At 37.2% G+C, this 21655-nt stretch overlaps 1 protein-coding gene across 1 annotated transcript in view; it reads right to left on the reverse strand.

Annotated features, from left to right (window-relative positions):
* The window catches only part of IL1RAPL1 (interleukin 1 receptor accessory protein like 1), a 665062-nt gene that overhangs the window by 4307 nt on the left and 639100 nt on the right, over positions 1–21655 (reverse strand). Inside the window, exons 8-9 of the mRNA XM_053969631.1 lie at positions 20548–20693; positions 8960–9103 (exon numbers count right to left, since the gene is read on the reverse strand). Coding sequence (XP_053825606.1) covers positions 8960–9103; positions 20548–20693 — 290 coding nt within the window. The remainder of the gene's footprint in view (positions 1–8959; positions 9104–20547; positions 20694–21655) is intronic.

Raw genomic sequence — 21655 nt, forward strand, 5'->3', positions numbered from 1 at the left:
GGAAAATCAATGACAAGAGTAATGAAATGTTAACATCCTTCTAACTCTCTTGACAACATTATGAACAGACTACCCAGAATATCAATTGCTTATAAAAGAGATCTAACTGAATATTCTAAATACTGTGTGTCATAAGCAATGTTATATTCAGTGCTGGCTTCATTTATGTATTGAGCAGCTCCTTTCTTCATCTTACACCTTTTTGTAGTCTGGCAGCATTATTTTGAAAAACCTGCCAGCTGTAGGGTGGATGGAAAGAGTGTAAATGAAATTAATGGAGCGGTGCTAATCTTGAGCAGTCCTCTCTCCCTTCTGACGAACCATGTGCACTATACTAATTAACATTTGCAGATGACAGAACAAATGTGGTTGTATTGTTACTACTTTTAAACTTTCTAAACCCATGAAATGGCCATGTGCACATTCCGTGCCCTGTACATCTTTTGTGGGATATCATCTATTGGATTGTTATAGCCACAGAAAAAAACAAACTAAACAAATAATAATAAAAAAAAAAACAACCATCCAAAACAACAGCAAAAAAAGGAAACTAAGAAAAAGAGAAACATTGCCTTTTATGCGTCCCACTTTCCAGGATTTTTTGGGAGTATTCATGAAAACATGTCCTTTAATAACAGACAAGCACCTCCTGCCTTTGATAATGCCTTAAGACTTATTGGATCAAGTATAATATAGAGGGACATCCACTGCAGGTTTTTTGTTTCTGCAGTAAGACTGTTTACCTAGCAGAAGAGTTAGCACACAGTGGGGTCAACAAATATATGGGGAAATTATTACAACTGACAAAATGCTGGTGCTGCAATGACATATTCTATTGTCACCTCATTAATGGTCATAGCCGTGGTACAGGCTTGAGACAAGTGCTGCTCTATTCGGAGTCTTTGAGTAAAGATGAAAATGCATAATTTCTCAAAGAGATGAATAATAAGAAATAATGCAGAATTCAAACAGTTTTAAAGGCTGAGTATTGCCTGTTAAGATACAAGCACACATTCTTACTTGGAGGGGATTATTTGTGCTATGACATTTTTTTTATTGCATATGCAAATACCGCACTTATGCATTTATTTAAAGTACATATTTTTCATATCATGGAGATTCCAGCATCTCCACTAACTACAGATGCATCATCCTGTATTGCAGGGAAGATATCTTTCCCTCCTAATTTTATTAGTATTTGTAGGGCAAAGAATGGTTGGGGTCTAGGGTATATCTGCAGAGATGTGTTTGGGCATCAGGCATGGGGAAGCTCTGGATTAGTTCATCACAATGAGGTCAAATGCAGCTTGTGCTCAAGGTGTGATTCGTTCAGTTCACAAAAGTTTCAGTCAGCCCCAAACCACTAGTACTGCAAGACTCCAGGCAAAACAGACTGTGAGTTACAAGTTGTCCTACCATTTAAACCATTCTATGGAGCTGAAAAGAAGTTTGTAAGTGAACAACGATCATGGAGTTACACTCAGACACAGGTTTAGATAGACCTTAGGGGTAAACACTGAGGGTCAAATCTCATCTTCATTAATAACACACAGAAAGATTACTTCACTTAGTGGCCCAGGTTTCTAGGCAAAGCACCTGTCACATCATTGGAACATGCAATATTTAATCCTGCCCATTCCTTGTGGTACTCATCTACATGCAGAGTATGCTGTCACACTCCCTGTAACTTTCTACAATGTTAATCCAACAGAAGTGATATAAATTTTTAGGGGATGAAGCTGTAAATGCTTCTTGTTATTCCAAGGATGTGCTCAGCAGCAGTCACCTAAAGGCTCAATGTAAGCATAAAATGAAACCCAGACTCTATATGCATCTACGTTTTCACATGCAAATGGGATCTTTGGGTAAGTAAATTGCTATCAGACATATAAGAACTCATCTGTATGCATGCTCTCTTAACAGCTACACATGAAGAAATGATAAGCTGGTGCCTACAGAAAGAAAAATAAAACTTCCTCTTCAACAGGGACCACCAAACACATTTAACATCAAATTTGTATTATAGATGTATGTGTTTTCTAATGATTTCCATGTTACATAGGAAGAAGTCAGCAGTTTGAGCCTTTGAGGGTTTATTAAACTTAAACACTCAAGATATTTCTGCTAATGGGGGACAGAAAAATCATCATGAAAAATTAAAAAAAAGCCAAAAATCTTTCTAGAGTAATTTTTTTTTCTTATCAGCCATATTCAAGCCAGTGACAAATTCTGACTTTTAGCTGGCATTATACATTTTTGCACAGGAGAGATTAAGAGATCAAAACAAGGAGAAATCCCACAATGTTACATTTCATAATGAAGCTTATTTCAATGAAGCTCTATGACCTAGATGATGGAGTCAGCTCATGTGTCTGTGCATCCCGAAATTCTCAGAGCAGCTTGCAGTACTTTTTGGACCATTCAGTGCAGTGGAGGCAGCTGACCATGCACAAGCTGCTCCACAGCTCAGTGTAGCCAGCAAGGCTGGGCAGATCTTTCATTTCCAGATCAGCAGGGAACTGCACAGCTGATTCCTCTCCTTCAGCTGAACATGTGCTCTCCTCTTAAATACCTGGATACTCATGCAGGAGTTAGGAGCAATGCACTGATTTAACTCAATGTTTCAGGATTTCAAGGGTAGCTTTGGAAACTGAAGATTGGATCCTTCCAAATGCTGCAGAGAGCAGGAGTCAAACTGATACAGGAAACTTTTGTCTTAGAAAAACATGCTATGTTCAGGAAAGGTTACAAAGAACCTTTCAAAATATCTCAGAGACTGTAGTTGCTTCAAAATTATGGCATTTCTTAATCTATATTTGCTTCACTATCTTGGGGGCTACATTTAATATATACATTGGGATAGTGGTTATCCTTAATATAATGAAAAAAATGTCATTTAATGCTGAGTTGAATAAAACACTCAAATCCTAGGTCTGTCAAAAACAGTATTTACTGTTGCTGATGCAACATTTTCTATTATTTTAAAATGTCAAGCCCTTTTAATGTTAATAAAAATTAAGAACACCCCACACAATTTTTTCCATGGCATGGTATATTTTAAATGTAGCATTCCTCGTGATAGTTCATATTCTTGTGCAAGTGAGAGATGTTGAATTGTATGGGAGTCTCTTTCTACTTTATATCTGAACTTTTTAACCTATAACAATCTCTTAGTTTGAATTCCAAAGATGATCTTGGTAATATTTTATTTTTAAAGATATATATATATAACATAAATTACACATGCACTTTAGATGCTGTGAAATAGGAAGAGAGAAATAAGAAGGAATTTTCCTTTTAATTAGGACATTTCATGTACAGAATCTAGAAAATCTCATATTTAGTGGAGACATAAATTGAGTTTTTATTGTTTGAATTGCATTTCAGATGTAAATAAATAGCATAAACAAGAAGAGTTAAAAGAAACAGTTTTCCAGCAATAAAATTGTAATTAAATAAGAGAAAAATCCCTTCTTGTAACCAGTAATGTTTAGAAAGAAGAGAGCTGCATTTTTCTAAGGTGATTTTAATAGAATTTTAAATTGATATTCATAGAGCAGGATTTCTTATCGTCACAATTTGCCAATAGCCAATAAGAACATATAAACGAGTGGTGAGACTGCTACTGCAAACTTATTTTGTGCGTCCCCAGGGAACATTCAGTAATTGCAAAGTCACTAACTTCAGCAGTAATTTCAGTCTAGCTATACCTGCATAGCATAATCATTAACACAAGTGCTTAGGTGGTGCTTAAACCAATGGTAAAAGTTATATTTTAAAGTTAATAACTTAGTTGCACAGAAATCTGAAGACTCTTAAAGCCCTGGCATTCCTCGCTGCTTAAAAGTTTCACTGGGATGAAATCCAGGAAACCACTAAGAAGTATTTCTTACCTGCTCTTGTCCTGGACAGTTAATAAGATATTATCTGCGCATTCCCATAGGTTCATCCATGAACCCTGCTAGTCTTTTGCAGCTAAATAATAGCAAAGACAAAATCATGATTGCATAAGGACTCCCAGGTGCAACAGGAACTACAAGGGAGAACCAGTTTCATCAATCTCCTAATTTGAGCATTGATTTGCTTTCCCTCAGCAAGAAGCAGAAATTCATCTCTCATGAAAGGGCAAACAGCCTAGCCAAGAAACATTATAGATGTCATGTACCAAATCCAAATAAGATTTCCAGAACTGAGAGAGCTCAGCAGTGACACACTTTAATCTTATTAGGAGCACTTTGTTTTATTTCTTTATTTCAGCAATGTGGTGGAAAACAAACAAAAAACCAAACAAGCAGCCACTTTCCCTCTTCCAGAACTGAAACTCCCCAGGCCTGGACCCAGTCGCCTTCCCTGTAACAGAGCTGCACAGAGGCCGTGGCTTCCTTCAATGCAACAAGGTTTCCATGGCAAAGAAAGCTGAGAAGAAGATTGAGGACACCATAATGAGCCCCTGGCCAATATTTTAGAAACAGCTGATGGAACCTAAAGGCACCAAGGGTCATTGTGAAAGTCATAATTTCTGCTCTTAAACAAAACTCTTACTTTCTAGCTATCAGTTGCCTACAGTCTTCTTTTTTCCCTTGAGCCTAAAGCTTGACTTCTCTTTACATCACATTTAGTCAGGTTTGGTCTTCAATTACTACTTGTTTTTGCCAGCCTCCTAGTGAAAATTTTCTCTTTTTTTCTTTTTAAGATTGTGTTCACCTTTGCTTATTAATTCCATGATAAAAAATTTCCACCAATTTAAAAGACTAAAAATCTACCCAGATAATGGTAGCAGCAGATACCTGCAAACTGTTTCTACTCTTAGCTGTACCATATGGTCTTGCCTCTGAAACTAGAATCTAAAACACAAACACATGCAGAAGTTTTTGAGTATGCTTGCCTATCTTACCACATCCAATGGTTTTTAGCCTGTCACCCATAGACTTCTGGATTTATCCATAATGTAAATTAAAACCAGCATACAGTCATTCACATATGCACTAGAACATCTCAGATCTTGAAATGGCAAAAAAAAAAAAAAAAAAAAAAAAAAAAAAAAAAAAAAAAAAAAAAAAAAAAGCCAGCTATTTTGATCACTTTGAGCCTCCTATCCACTCTGAGGCAGGATCATAACTGCACCACTGAGAGAAGTGACTCTCCTCTCCACCTTCACTGTGGCAGCTGTGGCTGTCATGCCTGGGGACTGATCCTTGCACAATTTGATGAGCAGGAAATGTAAAAGGAGAAAGTTGTCCCAGGTAAAACAGTGTGAAAATTTCTACTTATTTTAGGGTGCCTGGAAGTCAGCTTATATCTAGATAAAGAGCAGATTTCTATACAGTAATAATATATCTTTTGATACAATGAACTTTTAAGGTCACAGAGTGCAAGCTAGAAAGAAGTCAGGGCATGTGTTGATTGGAGGTACTTGTAGATGGTTGTTTACATTTTCACTCTGTCAGTTAAAGTACAATACTTATTTTCATAAAGTAATTTAAGAACTGGGAACAGCAGCAAGAGAAGTTCCTTGGAAAGCAAAAAATACACAAAAAGCCACTGCTAAAAAGTGACAGAAAATGAACATGGTATAAAATCTCTCTTTTTGGAGCTCAATGTACAACAAAACAGAAGAAATCGTGGCTTCCACTAATATAATTTTAATCCCTAAAGTGTGCTTTATGGACAAGGCTTTTTAAAATAAGCTTTTAAGTTTAAAGCTGCAAAGCTAAAAAGGTTACCTGACATTTGACAAAGATTAGCCCTCAGAAGTTCCCAGTAAAGTATCTATTTCTGAAAATGTTGTTGTTTTCAGAAAAGTCAGGACATTTCTTTGTTTACATTGCACTTCAAGCTATCATCTTAACTGTGTATGCAAAGAGATCTTGAGCTGGATTTTTACTCTTAAACAGAGGAAAATTTTCCTCTGGAGGAAGGATTTTTTCCTCTGAAGGATTTTCCTCTGAAAATTTTCCTCTGAAAGATTTTTCCTTCCTTCTTCCCCAGAAAGATTTGGGAGTGTCTGGCCACCAAATCAGTAGTGGTGAGTTATGGCTCAGAGATGCAAGGTCATGCCAAACACCTGCAGGTAAAAAAAGCTACTGCTTTGCCAAGGGTCAGAGTGTTCCTCTTGTCCCTGTGCTCCAGTGACAGAGGGAGCTGTCAGACATTCACAGTGAGGTCCCTGACTGGACAGGGGCACCCTGTGCTCCTCTGCACTGAAGGACACATTGTGGCGTCCATCACACATTCCCCTCGTGTGGGGCCAGCTCCCATGCAGTTGGAAAGCACAGGCACGGAATGAGAGGAGAAGCAGCAATATTACTGTATCCCAAATTAGTAGGAAAGGCAGGGAATCAACCACAAAAACATAAAAGGGGGCTTCAATTCCCATTCCCAGGATTGAGCTGCAGTGTCTGCAGGAGAGAGAACAACAGAAGGAGAGTCTTGTCCTTAGGATGAGAAAAAAAACTGGGAAATTCAAGTGTAAGTTAGAGAAGTGAGGAATGTACAGCTGCGAACACTTCTTTAATCTGCAGTGTACTACAGAAAGTAATAAATTGAGTTGCATTAGCTGTAAGGGTTAAATACTTTGTTTTCAAATACTTCTCACAATTTACCCATGCCTCCCACAAAAATGCGTATGTTAGTTAGCCTCAGAAAAACTGATGTGTCTAAGGCTTGGAAAGGAAAAAGGAATTGTGATGAGATTTGACATCCTGAAGGGCTTGTTCTCTGATCAGGGAAGAAATGAAGCATTGAATTTTAAAAGAGATTTTCAACTGAAAATTTTAATTGGACCTCACCTTTAAAGTGTTTCAAATCCTCTCTGGGTACAATACAGCACACATAAAAAAAAGATTGTGATATTTTGATGTTTGCTTATCTCCATGCTGTCCTGAAGTATGACAGAACATGGTGTAAATTATGAATAGAACGTGGGCGCTCTGCTGCTGCACTGCAGGAGATGTGGTTAGAATAGGATTTTAGAGTTCAGCATTTTGTGTTTGTCAATAACAAACTAAGCCAAAGGAAGGGATCTTGGTGTATGTCTGCAATTTATTTCTGCACAAGCCATGTCTTGGGCTTCTGTGGAACATTTTCTCTCCATCTTCCTTCTTTTGCACGAGTGTAAGTGAAAGAGACAGAGTGAAATGTGCAGCTGCAGTCACTTCATTAACACAGTGGGTTTTATCCATGTTGCCAGCATACTGAAACAGTAGCAGCTACATGTTTTCATTAGGAATTTGTAAGTAGTATTTTTCTTTTTATATTGCTGCGGTTAAGCACTCAAGCTATCAGTGTTTACCCTGATCTTTGAAGGAAAATCCATGCTTGACCTTCTTTAACAATGACCTTTGCTCAGAAGGATAAACTGAATGGATATTGGTTTTCCTCCTTTTGAATCACAGAAGAGTATTCTTTAGAGGTAACTTTTTCTTATGCTTAAAATCCATGATTCAAGTATTGCTGTTCCCAAGCAACCAGTGTTTGGGATGGGACAAGAGAGAGAGGCAAGAGTATAACACCTGGCAGAGTAAGTCCTCAAATGAATTGGAATTATTTGAGAAAATGATAAATAACAACTATAAAAGCAAGAATTACTGATACTAAGGGAGAAAATATTAAATTACATCTATTTAAACAGTTATTATTTTAAGTGTTTATTTCTGCATATTCTAATATGACTATTATTAAATTCACATAATTTATGGAAGTAAGCATGCCCATTTAAAATGGCAGCTGCTTTGTGGATAGGAGAGGAACTCAGCTTCTGTAAAAAAAGGTGTCTGCCAAAATCCTCCATGACTCACAGTCCCTCTGGGCCTCAGTTTCCTCCTTGGTAAAATAAATAGAATAACCTGACTTTTTTCCTCACTGAGCTGCTACATTAATACATCTTTTTGTAAATCCCACAGAAGGTTACAAAATGTTCTGATGTTCTTTAGCTTGTTGTTCTGAGCATTTTCTATTTTGAATCCTTGTGCATTTTTAGATGGGAGGCAGAAATGGGTCATTCCCTAGTGATTTTATTATGGAAGTCTTATGTAAGGATCTGTAATTCTGCAACTGCTCTTTTCCTTATCAGTGACAGATTTAGCCATCACTTGTTTATCAGTATATATTTATTTTAATATGTCACAGTGGCTTCTGCCTACAGGCTATTATCTTGACCTGCAAAAAAACTTTTTATTAGTATTTCTGTAGGATAAAAGGTCCTGTCACCAAAGACATAGTAGTAGCTCGAAACGCCAGAAACTCTGACCCAAGAAACCAAACCTAATTAATCAGAGCCTGCAGCTCAACCCAGTTTGCTGTTCAACCCTAATTTTGATTAGTAAAGCTAGAGGCAAAGATGACCTTTTCCTTCAGTCCTTAAAAAGGTAAAATGAAAATGCATGTATATATTTGACAGAGCTAATGCATATACTGTGGATTACTTTTGTTTAGGCTGGATGTTCTTGAATCACAGAATAACTTTAATGACCATTTGCAACCTGCTCAGTGATTAAGTAAATTAACTCAAGCAAAGGAATACTGGGTACATTCCCAAACAGTATGGTTTATTGAAACTGATCAGTTTAAACAAGCAGTAAATTGAGATACACTTCAACCTCCAACTATCTGTTGAATACAATTAGGGAAAACACCCCCTTGCTCACAGAGAAGTAAAGCTGTCTTGCAGTACTGACAGGAAGAGAAAATCCTTAATGTACAGATGTTGGCAATTTACATTCAGTGTTGGGAATAAAAATCTAAAAAACATGGATGTCTTCTGGAGCTCCAGAGAGCAGCACATACATCAGCTCAGCAGTGACTGTGCTTATGTGCTGTATGAAGAATGTATATTCAAGTCAGCACCTAAAATTGCAGTTGTTAACACATCTTGAACTGAAATGAAATTTGGGGCTTGGTTGAGAGAAATAAAAGACAGATATTCTTAGAAAGCAGAAAATGTGCTAAGAATCTGCCTTACCTCCATCTAGTTCTTCAGCTCCAAAATGATTTCTGTAGAAGAGCATAATCTCTATCTTGTAACACTTGTAGATAGTCACTAAACAAACAAGCAGCAGCAGAATAGCACCAAGCCCACCAGCAAGCTCAACTGTGTACATCAGCTCTGCAAAGAATTACAAAACGCAGTAACAACCACATTCCAAACCACGGAAAGATTAGCAGCAGACCTTGTATTTCTGTCAAACATTAAAATAAAATAATGAATGATGGGTTATTTATGTATTTATTTCATTATAAAGCCCTTGAATGAATACCTAATTGATGGGGGTTTTATTCTTCAATAAACTGTTTTTTCCCTCTGATACACCTTAGGAATTGCTCATTTAAGAAATAAATTTTGCTGGGGATGTGTGTGTCTGTGTGTGTGTGTGTGTGTTTGTCTATCAGTATGTGCATATATGTGATACATTTTGTAATTCTCTTCCTTTTTTCTTTCTGTAGATAACAATTCGCTTTACCTAGATAAATGTTGCCATTTGACTTAGAGTGAAATCAAAGGCGAATGTTTTGAGGACTTATAATGCAAAATCAGCTCTTCCCTCATTCTATATACAAACTGGATGTGGGCAAACTGGAGAAGATTTAGGATTTTATTTCCAAAATAAAAATAAAAATAATTTTAAAACCTCAGGAAACACTTGAGAGATGTGAAGACACATTATCCAAGGAACCCTACAACCTCACATCTCAGTTATGTTAATATTTTTAACAGTTTCCCAGAGGACTGCATTTTATTCTCACTTTTCCCCTAGTGGGCTTAGCTAATGTATAGACACAGCAAGCAGTCCTGGTTTGTCTGTTATGACATTCCCATTCAGATCCCCTACTGTCTCTGCTGCTGGATGATTTGGGATCATCACCATGGAGCTCCGTTCCAGAGGACAGGGAATGGTCAGTTGTGGGCATCACAAGTGTCCAGCACCAGCAGTAGAGCCACTTTTCAGGGCAAAGGTAATATGCCACCATGGACTTTTGCTTCCCCCAGTTTGAAGAAAGCTCACAGAGCTTTGCTACTTTTCATTTGTCCATTGACTGAAAACTGGTAGAGTCAAAAAAGGAGGGTAGGAGGAGAGTTGCTAACAATTTTGTAATTTGAAATCACTAGATGGCAAGTCTGAAGACCTTCCATGCTTTTCCAAATCACACAGTTTTGAGGAATGATAAAACACCAGATCTTGGAAATCTAAGATACAGAGTTTGCTTCATAAAAGATCTGTGCTAGAACTAGTGTTATTTTCACAGTGTCCTCTTCAGGTGAGCAGCTTCTGTCTGAGTGTAGTGTGGACCTGGAGTAACCTTTTTTGTGTGTGGTTGTGCAGATTTGATAATCCAGCACAATACAATTCAATTAGAGAAATAAAAAGTTAGAGGAAAAATTGAAAACTGCATTTATTTGACAGCGTCTACTGAGAATCACACACCTTTTTTTTTATTATTATGAGGCAACTGTAAGATTTCATTGCTCTCTAGAAGACACTAAAAGTGTAATAAAATAAAATAAAAAGGCATTTTTATTCCATGTCATTCTTTCCAACACTGTGCTGGAAACTCTTTTGTGTTAGATATTTTTAAGACTGACATGGTTATTTCAAACTCCCAATACTTTTCTGGTCCAGAGAGGGAAATGTCATTAAAAACATTTGATAAAATATGGTTTGCATAGACAAATAATGCAGTGTTTTAGAATATAAATGTCAATGGAAATTGCACTGGCTTACCTGCTTATCATTTTGTAATACAGGTGATGCAGCTGTTCAATGGCAACTAGAAGAAAGGCTTTAATATTTCGGGTTGCTAGGTGCAAAGTACTCTATTTATGTGCCTGCTGTTATGACTCACTAAAGGCAAAGAAAAACTTTACAACTGGAAAACAGAAGTTTTTCCTCAATGAATGATTTTTATATTAAATGGAAAGAAATAACTGCAGGTATTCATCTGTTTTCTATCATTGTGCATGCAATAAGACTAATACACTACATCACTTTTGCTGTCAGAGTCTCTTTTAGTTATATGTTTCCCCATAAAGTAAGATTATGCCTTTATGTTTGCTTCAGTAAAATCTATCTGAAAGCACATGAGTGTCCTTAATTAGGCCATCAAAGCAAACAACAAAATTCTCTAGTCAGCCTGAAATATATAAACAATTACCTTTTCTTGTGTTGCTGCTGAGCCATCATGATGGTACACAGATAAAGTGATTCTTTCTTAAACAGATTTGTTTGCAAAGGAAGTTTCATGGTCTATTGATCGAACAGAGCCAGCTTGTACTTTCCTCTGTGCTGGACAGCATCTATCAGCACATGTTCACTCTGTGTTTTGGGTGCAGTTTGTCAGGGTTCAGAGGCAGAGAGGGGCAGTGATTAGCCCAGCAGATTGCTGCATCCTTACAACCAGCCCATGAGGTGCCTGAGCTCACCCCAAAGTGCTGGAAGTGGGAAGAGCTGGAAATGGGACAGCCACATCTGTGCAGCACTATGGAAGGCAGGGGGATTGGCTGGGCACAGTGTCATACCAGGTTGATTGTTTTCAGGCCTTGAGTTTGTTTTTCTGCAGGATGCTAATCTGTGCCCTAAAAGGCCACTGGCTGGCTCTGAGATGCCTCAGGGGTTTTAGGAACAGTGTTACTCTGTGTTGAGCTGAACTGAAGGTGCAAGAAGCAGAAGGCTCAATCCTGCCTCTGCTGTTGGTCCCTCAGGTGACTGAAGCCATTTCACATTTCTGTGCCTCTGTTTTCCCAACATGAATTGGGGAAGGTGCTCTAGCTCCTCCCTGGGAGAGCTTACTTCTGAAAAATGCTCTGTGACTGCCAAGGGTGTTGGTCATGCGTCTTTCAGCAGTTTCAACAGTGACTGTTAAAGACAAATTAAAGAGTAGCAGCAAAGTTGCAGCTCATGGTTACCTTCACAATAACATTTTTTTCTGCTGCTTTATTCTGCCTATTACAGCATGATTTGAGCACAGTTGCTGCATCAGGCATTACACTCCCTTTGAAGTGTGATCAGCTTTTCCTGCTGAAATTCAAGTTTCCTGTAGTGACTACATACTAAAAAGATTCCATTTCATCACAATTCCACATCAGAAGCAAGATATGAGAAGTGCAAACCTTTTAAAATCTATTTAGTGTTGCATTGCTCAAATTATAGACCTGGCCCTCCTTAAGGAGCTGAGACTGAATGTAGAAAATAATAGAGGAAAATTACTTGGCTAACCCTTAGGGCGACAGGCATTCTGTTAAACACAGCAAACGAGCAAGTGCCAGAGAGTTACATCCAGAAGCACAGCAATCATTTAGTTACAGGCAATTAACAATAGTCTTCCAGTAGCTCAGGAGTAGTTCTACTCCAAGGAAAACACATTGATTGCTGCAGCAGTAGTAGATTGGTTTCTGAATAAATAGCTTCAATTTAAAACAAGATTTGTTACAAGCATTTTGACCAATGGCTACAATTTTTTTCCTTATCAGGAGGCTTTGGCCAAGAAACTCAGTGAAAGAGACAGCTAATTAAAACAAAACACTTGTCATCTCCAAATATCAACCATATATGGCTTGTAATAAATGCACTCATTTTATACCTTTTCTTTCCTAATTTTTTGATGCATTTGTAGGTTGTTTATTTAATCTTCACCTGGATCTAATATTTGATAAACTTCCTTTCACTGTGCCATACAGGTAATTCACTTATCATAACTGAAGTTGTAAGAAGAAAGTAAATAAAAGTGTTCTGTCAAAGATTCATATCTTTTGACTTATATGACATGCTACAGGGGCTTTACATTTAATGATCTGTAAAAATTTAAAATTAATTTTATTCACTAATTAGCTCCCATACACCTGAACTGCTTAGAAAAAGAATTATATTTCAAACATTCTTTTTTTATTTTTGTGATTTATAACACTTTGAGCACATGTGATTTATAGCTGTGTATTCAGTTTCTGAGCCTTTTTCAAAATCCAATTACAGTCTATCTAAGGTTTCAATTTCGCAATCACTTACGCAGATTGCTCAACTTCATGGACTATAAGTAATCCCTCTGAAGTCAACAGGACTATTCACAGAGCTTCAGGTTAGCACATAAATAAATCTTTGCAACTTTGTGGCCTAAACTGATTTCCATTCTCTGCTTGTCTTGGATAATTTAACTCACAAAGAGATAGGGTTTGGTTAGAGGCAGTTCTCAGTTTGTTTAGGGATACTTTCACAGACTTCAATTATTAAAGGAACCATAAAGATAATAAATATAATTTGGAAGGGGAGCAGGAGCTGCTGTGTTATAACATGCAGGTTTGGTTATGAACGGGTGTGTTTCTTCTAAAGGAAGAAGAAAGCTGGCTAACACAGGAACACTTGTCTGAATCTCATTTCAGAGATCAGCCCTAAACTGTAGGCAGAGTTTAAGCTAACAAAGAAACCCATACTCACAGTTTTAAAATTAAGTATGCATTTATGCAGACTTTTCTTCTTCTTTTTTTTTTCTTTTCTTTCTTTTTCCCTGCTTTTTACAATATTTGTTATAGCATAGCTATAAAACAAATTATCTTCCCAAAGTATATGGAACCCCAGCTTTATATAGCATACACATATCCAATACATTTATGTATAAAATCTATTCTCTACTTTTTAAGACTTTTGTTTGCTTGTTTTAAATTGCAAAACAAAATCTAGTTGTGCTAAAGGTACCTACATGGATATGTGTGAATATCCTATATGGATATCCTATATGGATACTGTTATGAATAATTACTGATTGATTCTGTAGGACAATAGTACTTCTGATAGCAGTAGAAGCAGATTTGGGCTACTCATTAGCTTGGTTATGAAATAATTTCTTTGCACAAAGTATATGTTTTCGGCCAGCATGTGCCACCCATGCCTGTGGATGTCTGCAGAACTGATTGAAGCTGGCTGAATTTAGTTATGGTTTTCAATATGGTTTTCAGTGCAGTAATTTCATTTTATTTATTAGAACTATTGGGACTTGGTTTTCTTTGTTTATTTTTTATAACAAAAAATAATATATATTCCTGATTCCCTTATGGAAAAGAACTAGTCATGTTTGGGATTATATATGCATAAGCATATATGTGTGCAAATGCAACACAGGGATCTGGTTAATCTATTCATTAGTATGGCAGAAAACATATCTGAGCCTTGGTGCTGTTGGATTTCCAGTGTTATTAGAAGAGAGATAGTACATTATTATAATAGAAGTATATTCTTACTGATGGCATTTTTATTTCTGCTGAGAAGTGCAGGATACCTTTTCCCAGTAGGAGAGTAATTACACTGACTATCTCCAACAGTATGTTAGCTCAAAGGAGGATAAGGTTGGGAAAATACAGATGCTGAAATGTTACTGAAGCTTACTACATTTAAATATATAATAATGCATTTTAAAGGGAGTTTATGATATAGATTGAAGGGAAGAAGTGTCATGGTGTGGAACTGCAGTAATCTTTGGTTATCTTCCCCAAATTAAAGACTTGCGTATGACCTGAAATCTTCCTCATTAGAAGAGCTTCTTGTCCTTTATGATGCTCATATCCCCATCATCTGTTTAGCCCAAAAATAAGTTTTGCACCTTTAAGATTAGTTCCAAGAGCAAATGAAGAGAGAGAAGTCCAGAGTTTGTTATCAGAAACTGCACTTGCTCCCTGGCATCCTTCTCCTGGACCGTGTTGTCTGCAGACGGATAGACAGTGGGACAGAGCTCTCCTTTGCTTTTAGATAGTTTTTAGCTAGCTAAGGCAGAGAACTTCCCTAGACTGTGGTTTTTCTTTTTCTTAGACATGTTCAAACCTGCTCTAGACTAAAAACCCAGAAGAGCACCAGGAGCTCACACCTGTGGCCCACTGGCCCTGGCCTGGGCCACGGCGTTTCCAGTGCTGGAGGGACTGACAAGAGACTGAGAGAGCCAAGCTACAGCCGAGGAAGGGGACTTTCTGAGTCTGTTTTATTGTTTAATATTGTTCATTTTCTGTGCTAGTGAATATTTTGTTTGTTAAATAAACAATTTTTTTCCACTTTTCTCCAAAGAAATATTTTCCTGAACCAGTTGGGGGAGGGGTCGCTTAAATTTGCATTCTAAAAGAACCCCTTTGAAAATTTTCTCCCAAATTTACCCTAAACCAAGACACTTCTATTTGTTAATTGTACTACAGAAATCAGACAAGCCCACAATATTATTTTATTTAGAATTTCTGAAAGAAATGAATGTAAGAGGCACCAAAGGGTGCTAAAAATGTGGGGGGAAAATTGAGTACTGAGTTCCAAGAATGTAAGATTATAAAGCATACTGTTTGCATTTTTTTTTTTTCTGAGGAGAGCATTAAAGAATAATTTAGCTATGCATGGATAATAGAAAAAAATTGTGACATTTTATTTTAAAATATTTTCATCCTTGCCAATCAAAGTTAGACTTGCACTTAGACATTACATAAAAGTACTGTGATAAAAGTGGTACAAAAGTTGTTTTAATAAGTAATCTGTTAAACAAACCAACTTGTTTGACACATTATCAGCACTAAGATTTGTCAGAAGAAAGTTAGATTTAGGCACATGTTGAATAATCTTACAAATTTTATTACTGGAGTTATCTCAGTCCAATTCTCTAAAGGATGAGAAAAACCAGACTGATTAAAAGTGATCTTATGATGAGTTTCTTTCAGGCAGAGGTTTTTAGTATTTTATTCCTTGACTAATTTGAGATGAGGTTGAGTGTGAAAGGACAGTCACGTTTAGTTAGGTTTGGGGCAAGAAGAGAGCTGATATTTGACCTTTGGCCTTGTGTCATGAAACTCTTGGGAGAATGAACATTTGCACTGCTGACCACAGTGACAACTTGAAGGCTTCTTCAATGGCCATAGGTGAATGAAAAATCAATTTCCATCAAATCCAATCCAATTGCAATTCCAATTCTAAAACCTGATGAAGGTCTTGGAAAAGCCTTCCTGCAGTGCAGAATAAAAAGTGAATGCTTTATACAGTGGAAGATAGACTCGTGTAAGGTCAGAACTGACCACGTGGATTGGAGTTCTTTAACAGTTTAGCTTCCACTGGGACTCAGAGATTCACTGGAGTTAACAAGTACTCAGGTCCAACTAGCAGAAGCTGAAATATAACTCATTGTTCTCATATTTCATATGATGAGTTTCCTTTCAGAAATTTCAGAAGCATTGTGAAGCTTTATGGTAAAAGGAGATATAACACCTGGGGTTTCTTTGCAGAGGTTAGAAAAGAACTAGTTTCTTTTCTCTTTTAAGTCTTAATTGTCACTCATCACTACCACTGTGTGAAATTTTGTCCAACTGACTGAAAATGCATATGACACATTCAAGTCTGTAAGTAATAAAACCAGATTTACACTATTATGTGAATGACACTGCAATTTAAGGTGCTTGTCAGCCATTCTATTATCATTAATAACCATATGAAGATAATTTGGAATTACTTTCTATTCAGAATTTGCTATTACATTGTACAGGAAATAATAATATAATGCTTATGAATTAAAAAATTATGATTTTAAAATAAGGTAGCTTTCCTCAAGATGCATTCCATCTAGGAAATAGTACCTTGCATATTTTTCAAATATATATTTTCATGGGCAATTTTAAACACACATTTTCTCTAAACAATTTATTTCAGTGAAAATATTTTTTTCTTGACAGGAAAAAAACCCCAAACTTGTTTTAACTACCCCTCATTAATTTACAGTCAACAAGATTCATATATGCCCACTGAGAACACCTATGACAGAGAAAAACAAACTGAAACCATAAAAGAGGCTAAGGGTAGGAAATCTGATGCTAATGCTGTGTAGATAAAAATGGGAAGAAAGGTAAGTATATACTTTTAAAAAATCCATGAACTCATGTTACCTTAGTTCTGGTGTCTGTCCCAGGAAAAATACCAATAATATTATTAAGCTTTTCAAATAATATCCACACCACTTAAAGAATAACTCCAAGATAGAATTTGAGATTCTTTTTGCTGTAGAGTTCTACTTGCAGACTTACAGAGAGGACTTTCAAAAAAATAATCACATAATTAGATTATGACCTGTATTTACAACACAGTCTATGATAAGATTATGAAGACTTTGATCCTGCATGAAAGTCATACTTGTCAATACAGAACATTGCAGAAAAGCATTCTCCTTCCTTATGCATTGAATTTTTATCTACTACATTGATAGACTATAAGTTTGTCTTCTTTAATTAAAAAAACTTATGAAAAAAATGGAATTGTAGTCTGTGATCCACCTGTTCTATCATCTGCAATCTGTGGTCTGTCATTAATAAATTTCTGCTTAGCTGCTGTCAGTACCACTCTCAAAATTAATTTCTAGAGGGTTCCTCTACCTAGCTGAAGATTAGCCTGTAACTGCTCTGGGTGATCAATAGCACCTACCTACCACCAGTAAGTAACAAAATCAACCTTCGATTATAACAAGTAGATTTTTTTTCCCCACACAAAAGAGAAAATAACTTGATTATTGTAAGAGTGACAGGGATTTGGTCAGAAGGTGGAGGAAAGTGATGAAGGTTAAATCTTTTGGGTTCTGATTGCTCTCTTTTTCCTATTTTTTTTACAAATTTTGTTGGAATGAATGAGAAAAAGGAAACACCATTGTCATTGTCATGGTTAAAATGCTCTACCGCCTTTAACTTTGAGTTAAATGGTCCCTATGCACAGCATCTGAGGAAATTTAGGACTCTAAAAATGGTTAGCTGGCAGCAGAAAAACATAGATCATAGGCTTTCTCCACTCGAGTCAAAGAGTAAAAGAAGTTCAGGAGAAAATAAGAACTGGGCTCCCTGAGATACAGAGCACTGGTGTTTGCACTGGAGGGAGGTACCAGGGCCCCCAGCTTTTCCCAGTGCTGGATGCTGAAATTGGCTTTCCTGCACAAGTGGTGGTAGAGTCCACTCTGAAATTAGCTCATGTCAGGAAAGGAGAGGCTCTGGCTTCCCATTCCAGTGCCACATCAGGGGAAGAGCAAAAGTCCCTTCTCTCTGTCTGAATGTGCCAGGCTCTGGTTTGGGCCAGGACCAGCCTCTGATGGACCCTGCTCAGGGATTCTGTGAGGTGAGAGTGTGCCCCTGTCAGGCTGACCAGTGGGAATATTAAGGAAGATGCATCCAGGCTTTTTGTGGTGATTCAGACTGTTGACTCCTTATGTTTTCAGGGCCTGTGTAAGTGTAGGCATGTCTAAAAGCTCCCCCTGGACTTTTAAATGTACAGAGACTCTACTGACCTGGGTGAAGCAGCAGTAACAAGGGTGTTTGAAAGGCTTAAATTTTGTACCTGAATACCCACTGCATCATTTAGCCCTAAATACTTCTTTTCCCAGGAACTCTCTTTGCTCAGCAACAGAGTTTTCTGCTTTGCTGTCCCTTCTGATCCTGGTGATAATGTTCCACACAGGAAGTTGAAGAAGGATTATAATTTCTTTTTCAGGTATGCAGTGAACATTCCAGATTCATCTTTTTTTGTACTCATGCTGCTGGAAAAAAAGATCACTAACTGGAAAACCAGCCAAAACTACTACATCTGCAAATGTCTTGGTGTTCAGGAAGCAAATTTACCTAATTGTTAGGTCCCAATTGGTCTAAGTCAGCCAAATAATCAGAAATTAATAAACAGCTAACTCATTCCTAGCAGAGGCTAAATATGGATCTAAACAAGGAAACTTAAACTGAAAGGTTGTCATGGTGATATACAGGAGACTAAGCAAGCAGTGCAAAACTCCTCTTCCTAGGAGACCTGAGAGACTAGCTCAAATTTTTATCTGCCATGCTTAATTTATCATTTCACTGAAACAGTTGTCAACATGCAAAATGTGTAGAAGGCTTGTATCTTTTGTCTTTCAAGGGCACAACAGATTTTGCTTCCAGATCTATTTCAGATTCAGCCTTACTTAGAGAGGAAAAAAAAAATTTGGGGAGTTTTTCCGCTATTTTTGTCCTTTTACTATTTATAAGGGCAATTAAATATTGAAATTACTCCCTCTGAAGCATGTTATCATGAGGTCACATACTGTGGTATGTTTGACTTACTGAGCTCTCTAAGAAAGGGAGCAAGGAAAGCAGATTCTTGCAAAGTTCATGCATGCACAAAGTTAAATTAGAGATCTGGTGGTCACAGAATAGAGAAGACTTACATGTTTTCAGTCTTGGAGCTACTGCTTGTATGGAAGAGAAACTAAGGACTAGCCATCAGTATGTGACTTAATAGGTAACAGTTAAATAAATATTGGTTTTAAAGTAATTTGACCTTTAAAAATTTTTCTTTTCAGTATTCCATCAAGTAATTTGATTATTTGGAGCATGCTGTCAGATTTCAGTGGGTTTTTTTGGGTTAAGCTCTTGCTCTGGGTTCAAATGTCTCTGAACCAGAGAATATGACTACTAGCTGGTATACTGTTGAGGTTCAACTACTTAATAAGTTAATTTCTCATCTCAGGAAATTCAAGAAAATATGACAAATGTCAGGCTAAGCAGAAAATCTGGTAATTCACATCTGCATCTTTTAAGAACCAATGACAAGAGTTTAGAAAAATGGCTACAAATGAAGTTCTATTCAAGTAATTGGAGGTACCCAACAAAATGTTTAAATAAATTGGTTACACCATAAATCAGTGGTTTCCTTCTAAGCTTAGACAGCCTTTGCATGCTACAAAACTAAATTTAAGAAAGATATCACAGCTTTGATAGAAACTGAGATGCCACAAATACTTCAGCACCACAGTAAGATCCTGGTTTGCTCACTTCTACGAACAGTCTAAAAAAGCTCAGGAATGTCAGCAAAATGCAGACACTGCTTCTGCTTATTCGTTGCTTTCTGAAGTCAACAGGAAGCTGCATGAGGGTGGGGAGTGTCAATCCCAGGGATGTGGGACCCCCTCTGGGAGGTAAAGTGGACAAAGTGGGTCTGGGAGCTTCAATTTCCATCTCCTTGCAATTATCTCAGTGGGAGACAGCTGTGGCCATTAGGCAGGCTGGGATCATGGGATGTGAGCAGTGAGGAGAAACAGGAGGGTTCTTAGAAGCTTCTGTCATGATGTTTCATTTCAGAAAGGTTTCCAACAAAAGTGCTGGAAGGAAAATGTCCATGTCAGGCTATGCAGGAACCCCCTGGAATGGGGTTTAGGTGGCATTTCTGATAGAAGTGGAAGGCTTTTGTTTTTGGTTTTCCTAAAATTTGATTTCTTTTTCTTGCAGAAAATTATTAGCATTGTATCACCTGTGGTTTCCTATGATTTTTTTCTCTATTGAGCCTTCATTAATTTTAAAGTTAATGAATTATTAAATGCATTTTTTATAGAGATCTAGTTAAAAGGTGTTACTGTATTTTTTTCTAGTGACAGCCATAATTAACAACATCCTTTCTCTTTTATTTTGCAAGTCATACAAATTCCTGGGGAAAAATAACCATTGACTATTAATTCTTAGGAAGCTAAAATTCATGCTTGCATCAGAAGGAATCTCTACAAGCTGACCACCCCTACACTTTACCCTTTCATGGAGAAAAGCTGCATATTTACCCCTTTTGTGTAGAAGAATACTGGCATGCCGGCGTCCATTCCCATTCTCGACGTAGCAGGAATAATTTCCTAGGTCTGCCTCTTCGACTGAGTCAAGAATCAGTGAGATGGAAACCTCCTGTTCCCCGAGATGTTCCTTGAGAACCCTGAGAAGAAACAACCATCGCTGCTGTTCTGCTTGTACCACAGTGAAGTTTTAGATAATCATGACATAACAATGCTACTTACAACTCACAACTCTCTGGCTTCAAATTTGGTCATGGTTCGATGCAATCTTAATTTAATTATATCATGCCCTTTTCTTCCTCACTTCTAATGAGGAGGTTTGGCTTTGTAAATGTTAATGAGAGCTGCAGTTCATTATCTTTTTTAAGCAGAATGATATGCACATGGATATATATCATTGCACACTTTGATGGAAACTCTGATCCATGGGGGTCTTGGAATGATAGAAGAGAGAAAATTGAAAACAGTTATTCTGGGGTTTTAGAGTCACACCAGGAGTCTGGGCCACACACAATATTTGTCCTTTTTCTGAGGCTCTTCAACATGCCACTCAGGAACAATGTGTTTATGCCATGGTTGGAGAGATAATTTTCTAGAATGCATTATAAAATTTGATAATGTTTTATCAAACAGTAGGAAGAACTGGTACACCAGGTGCTGCTAGCTCATAGAGATTATAAATAAAAGGCTTCCTTATTAAGACTCCACCTGTCTTCCCATTACTTTCTTTCCCTTTTAACAAGACCATCAGTAGTTTCAGGAACTCAGGAAAGCAAATGACAAATTATTCCAGGCCTGGCAAATGAAGTGGAAATGAGCTTTTCTGCTCCTCCCTCCACAAAACAAGAAAGTTGTAACAGTTTTGTTGACACTGTTTTTGTCAGTCATCAGATAGGCAAGTCACTGGCTGAAGGACTTGGGAAAGTTTTAAACACAAAATATAGCTGATCTTATTGTCACATGCCATTTAGTGTATTGGTCTTGACTTTTGTAGAATAAACTTGAAGTACACTGGGGTGAAATACACTTCCTTTTTGCCTGTGTCTAGGGATGATGACCTTGAAAGTCACTGCGGTCTACTTGATTTTGCTAATTGTGATTG

This window comes from Vidua macroura, chromosome 2 (assembly GCF_024509145.1).
Source record: "Vidua macroura isolate BioBank_ID:100142 chromosome 2, ASM2450914v1, whole genome shotgun sequence".
In the NCBI taxonomy this organism is placed as follows: Eukaryota; Metazoa; Chordata; class Aves; order Passeriformes; family Viduidae; genus Vidua; species Vidua macroura.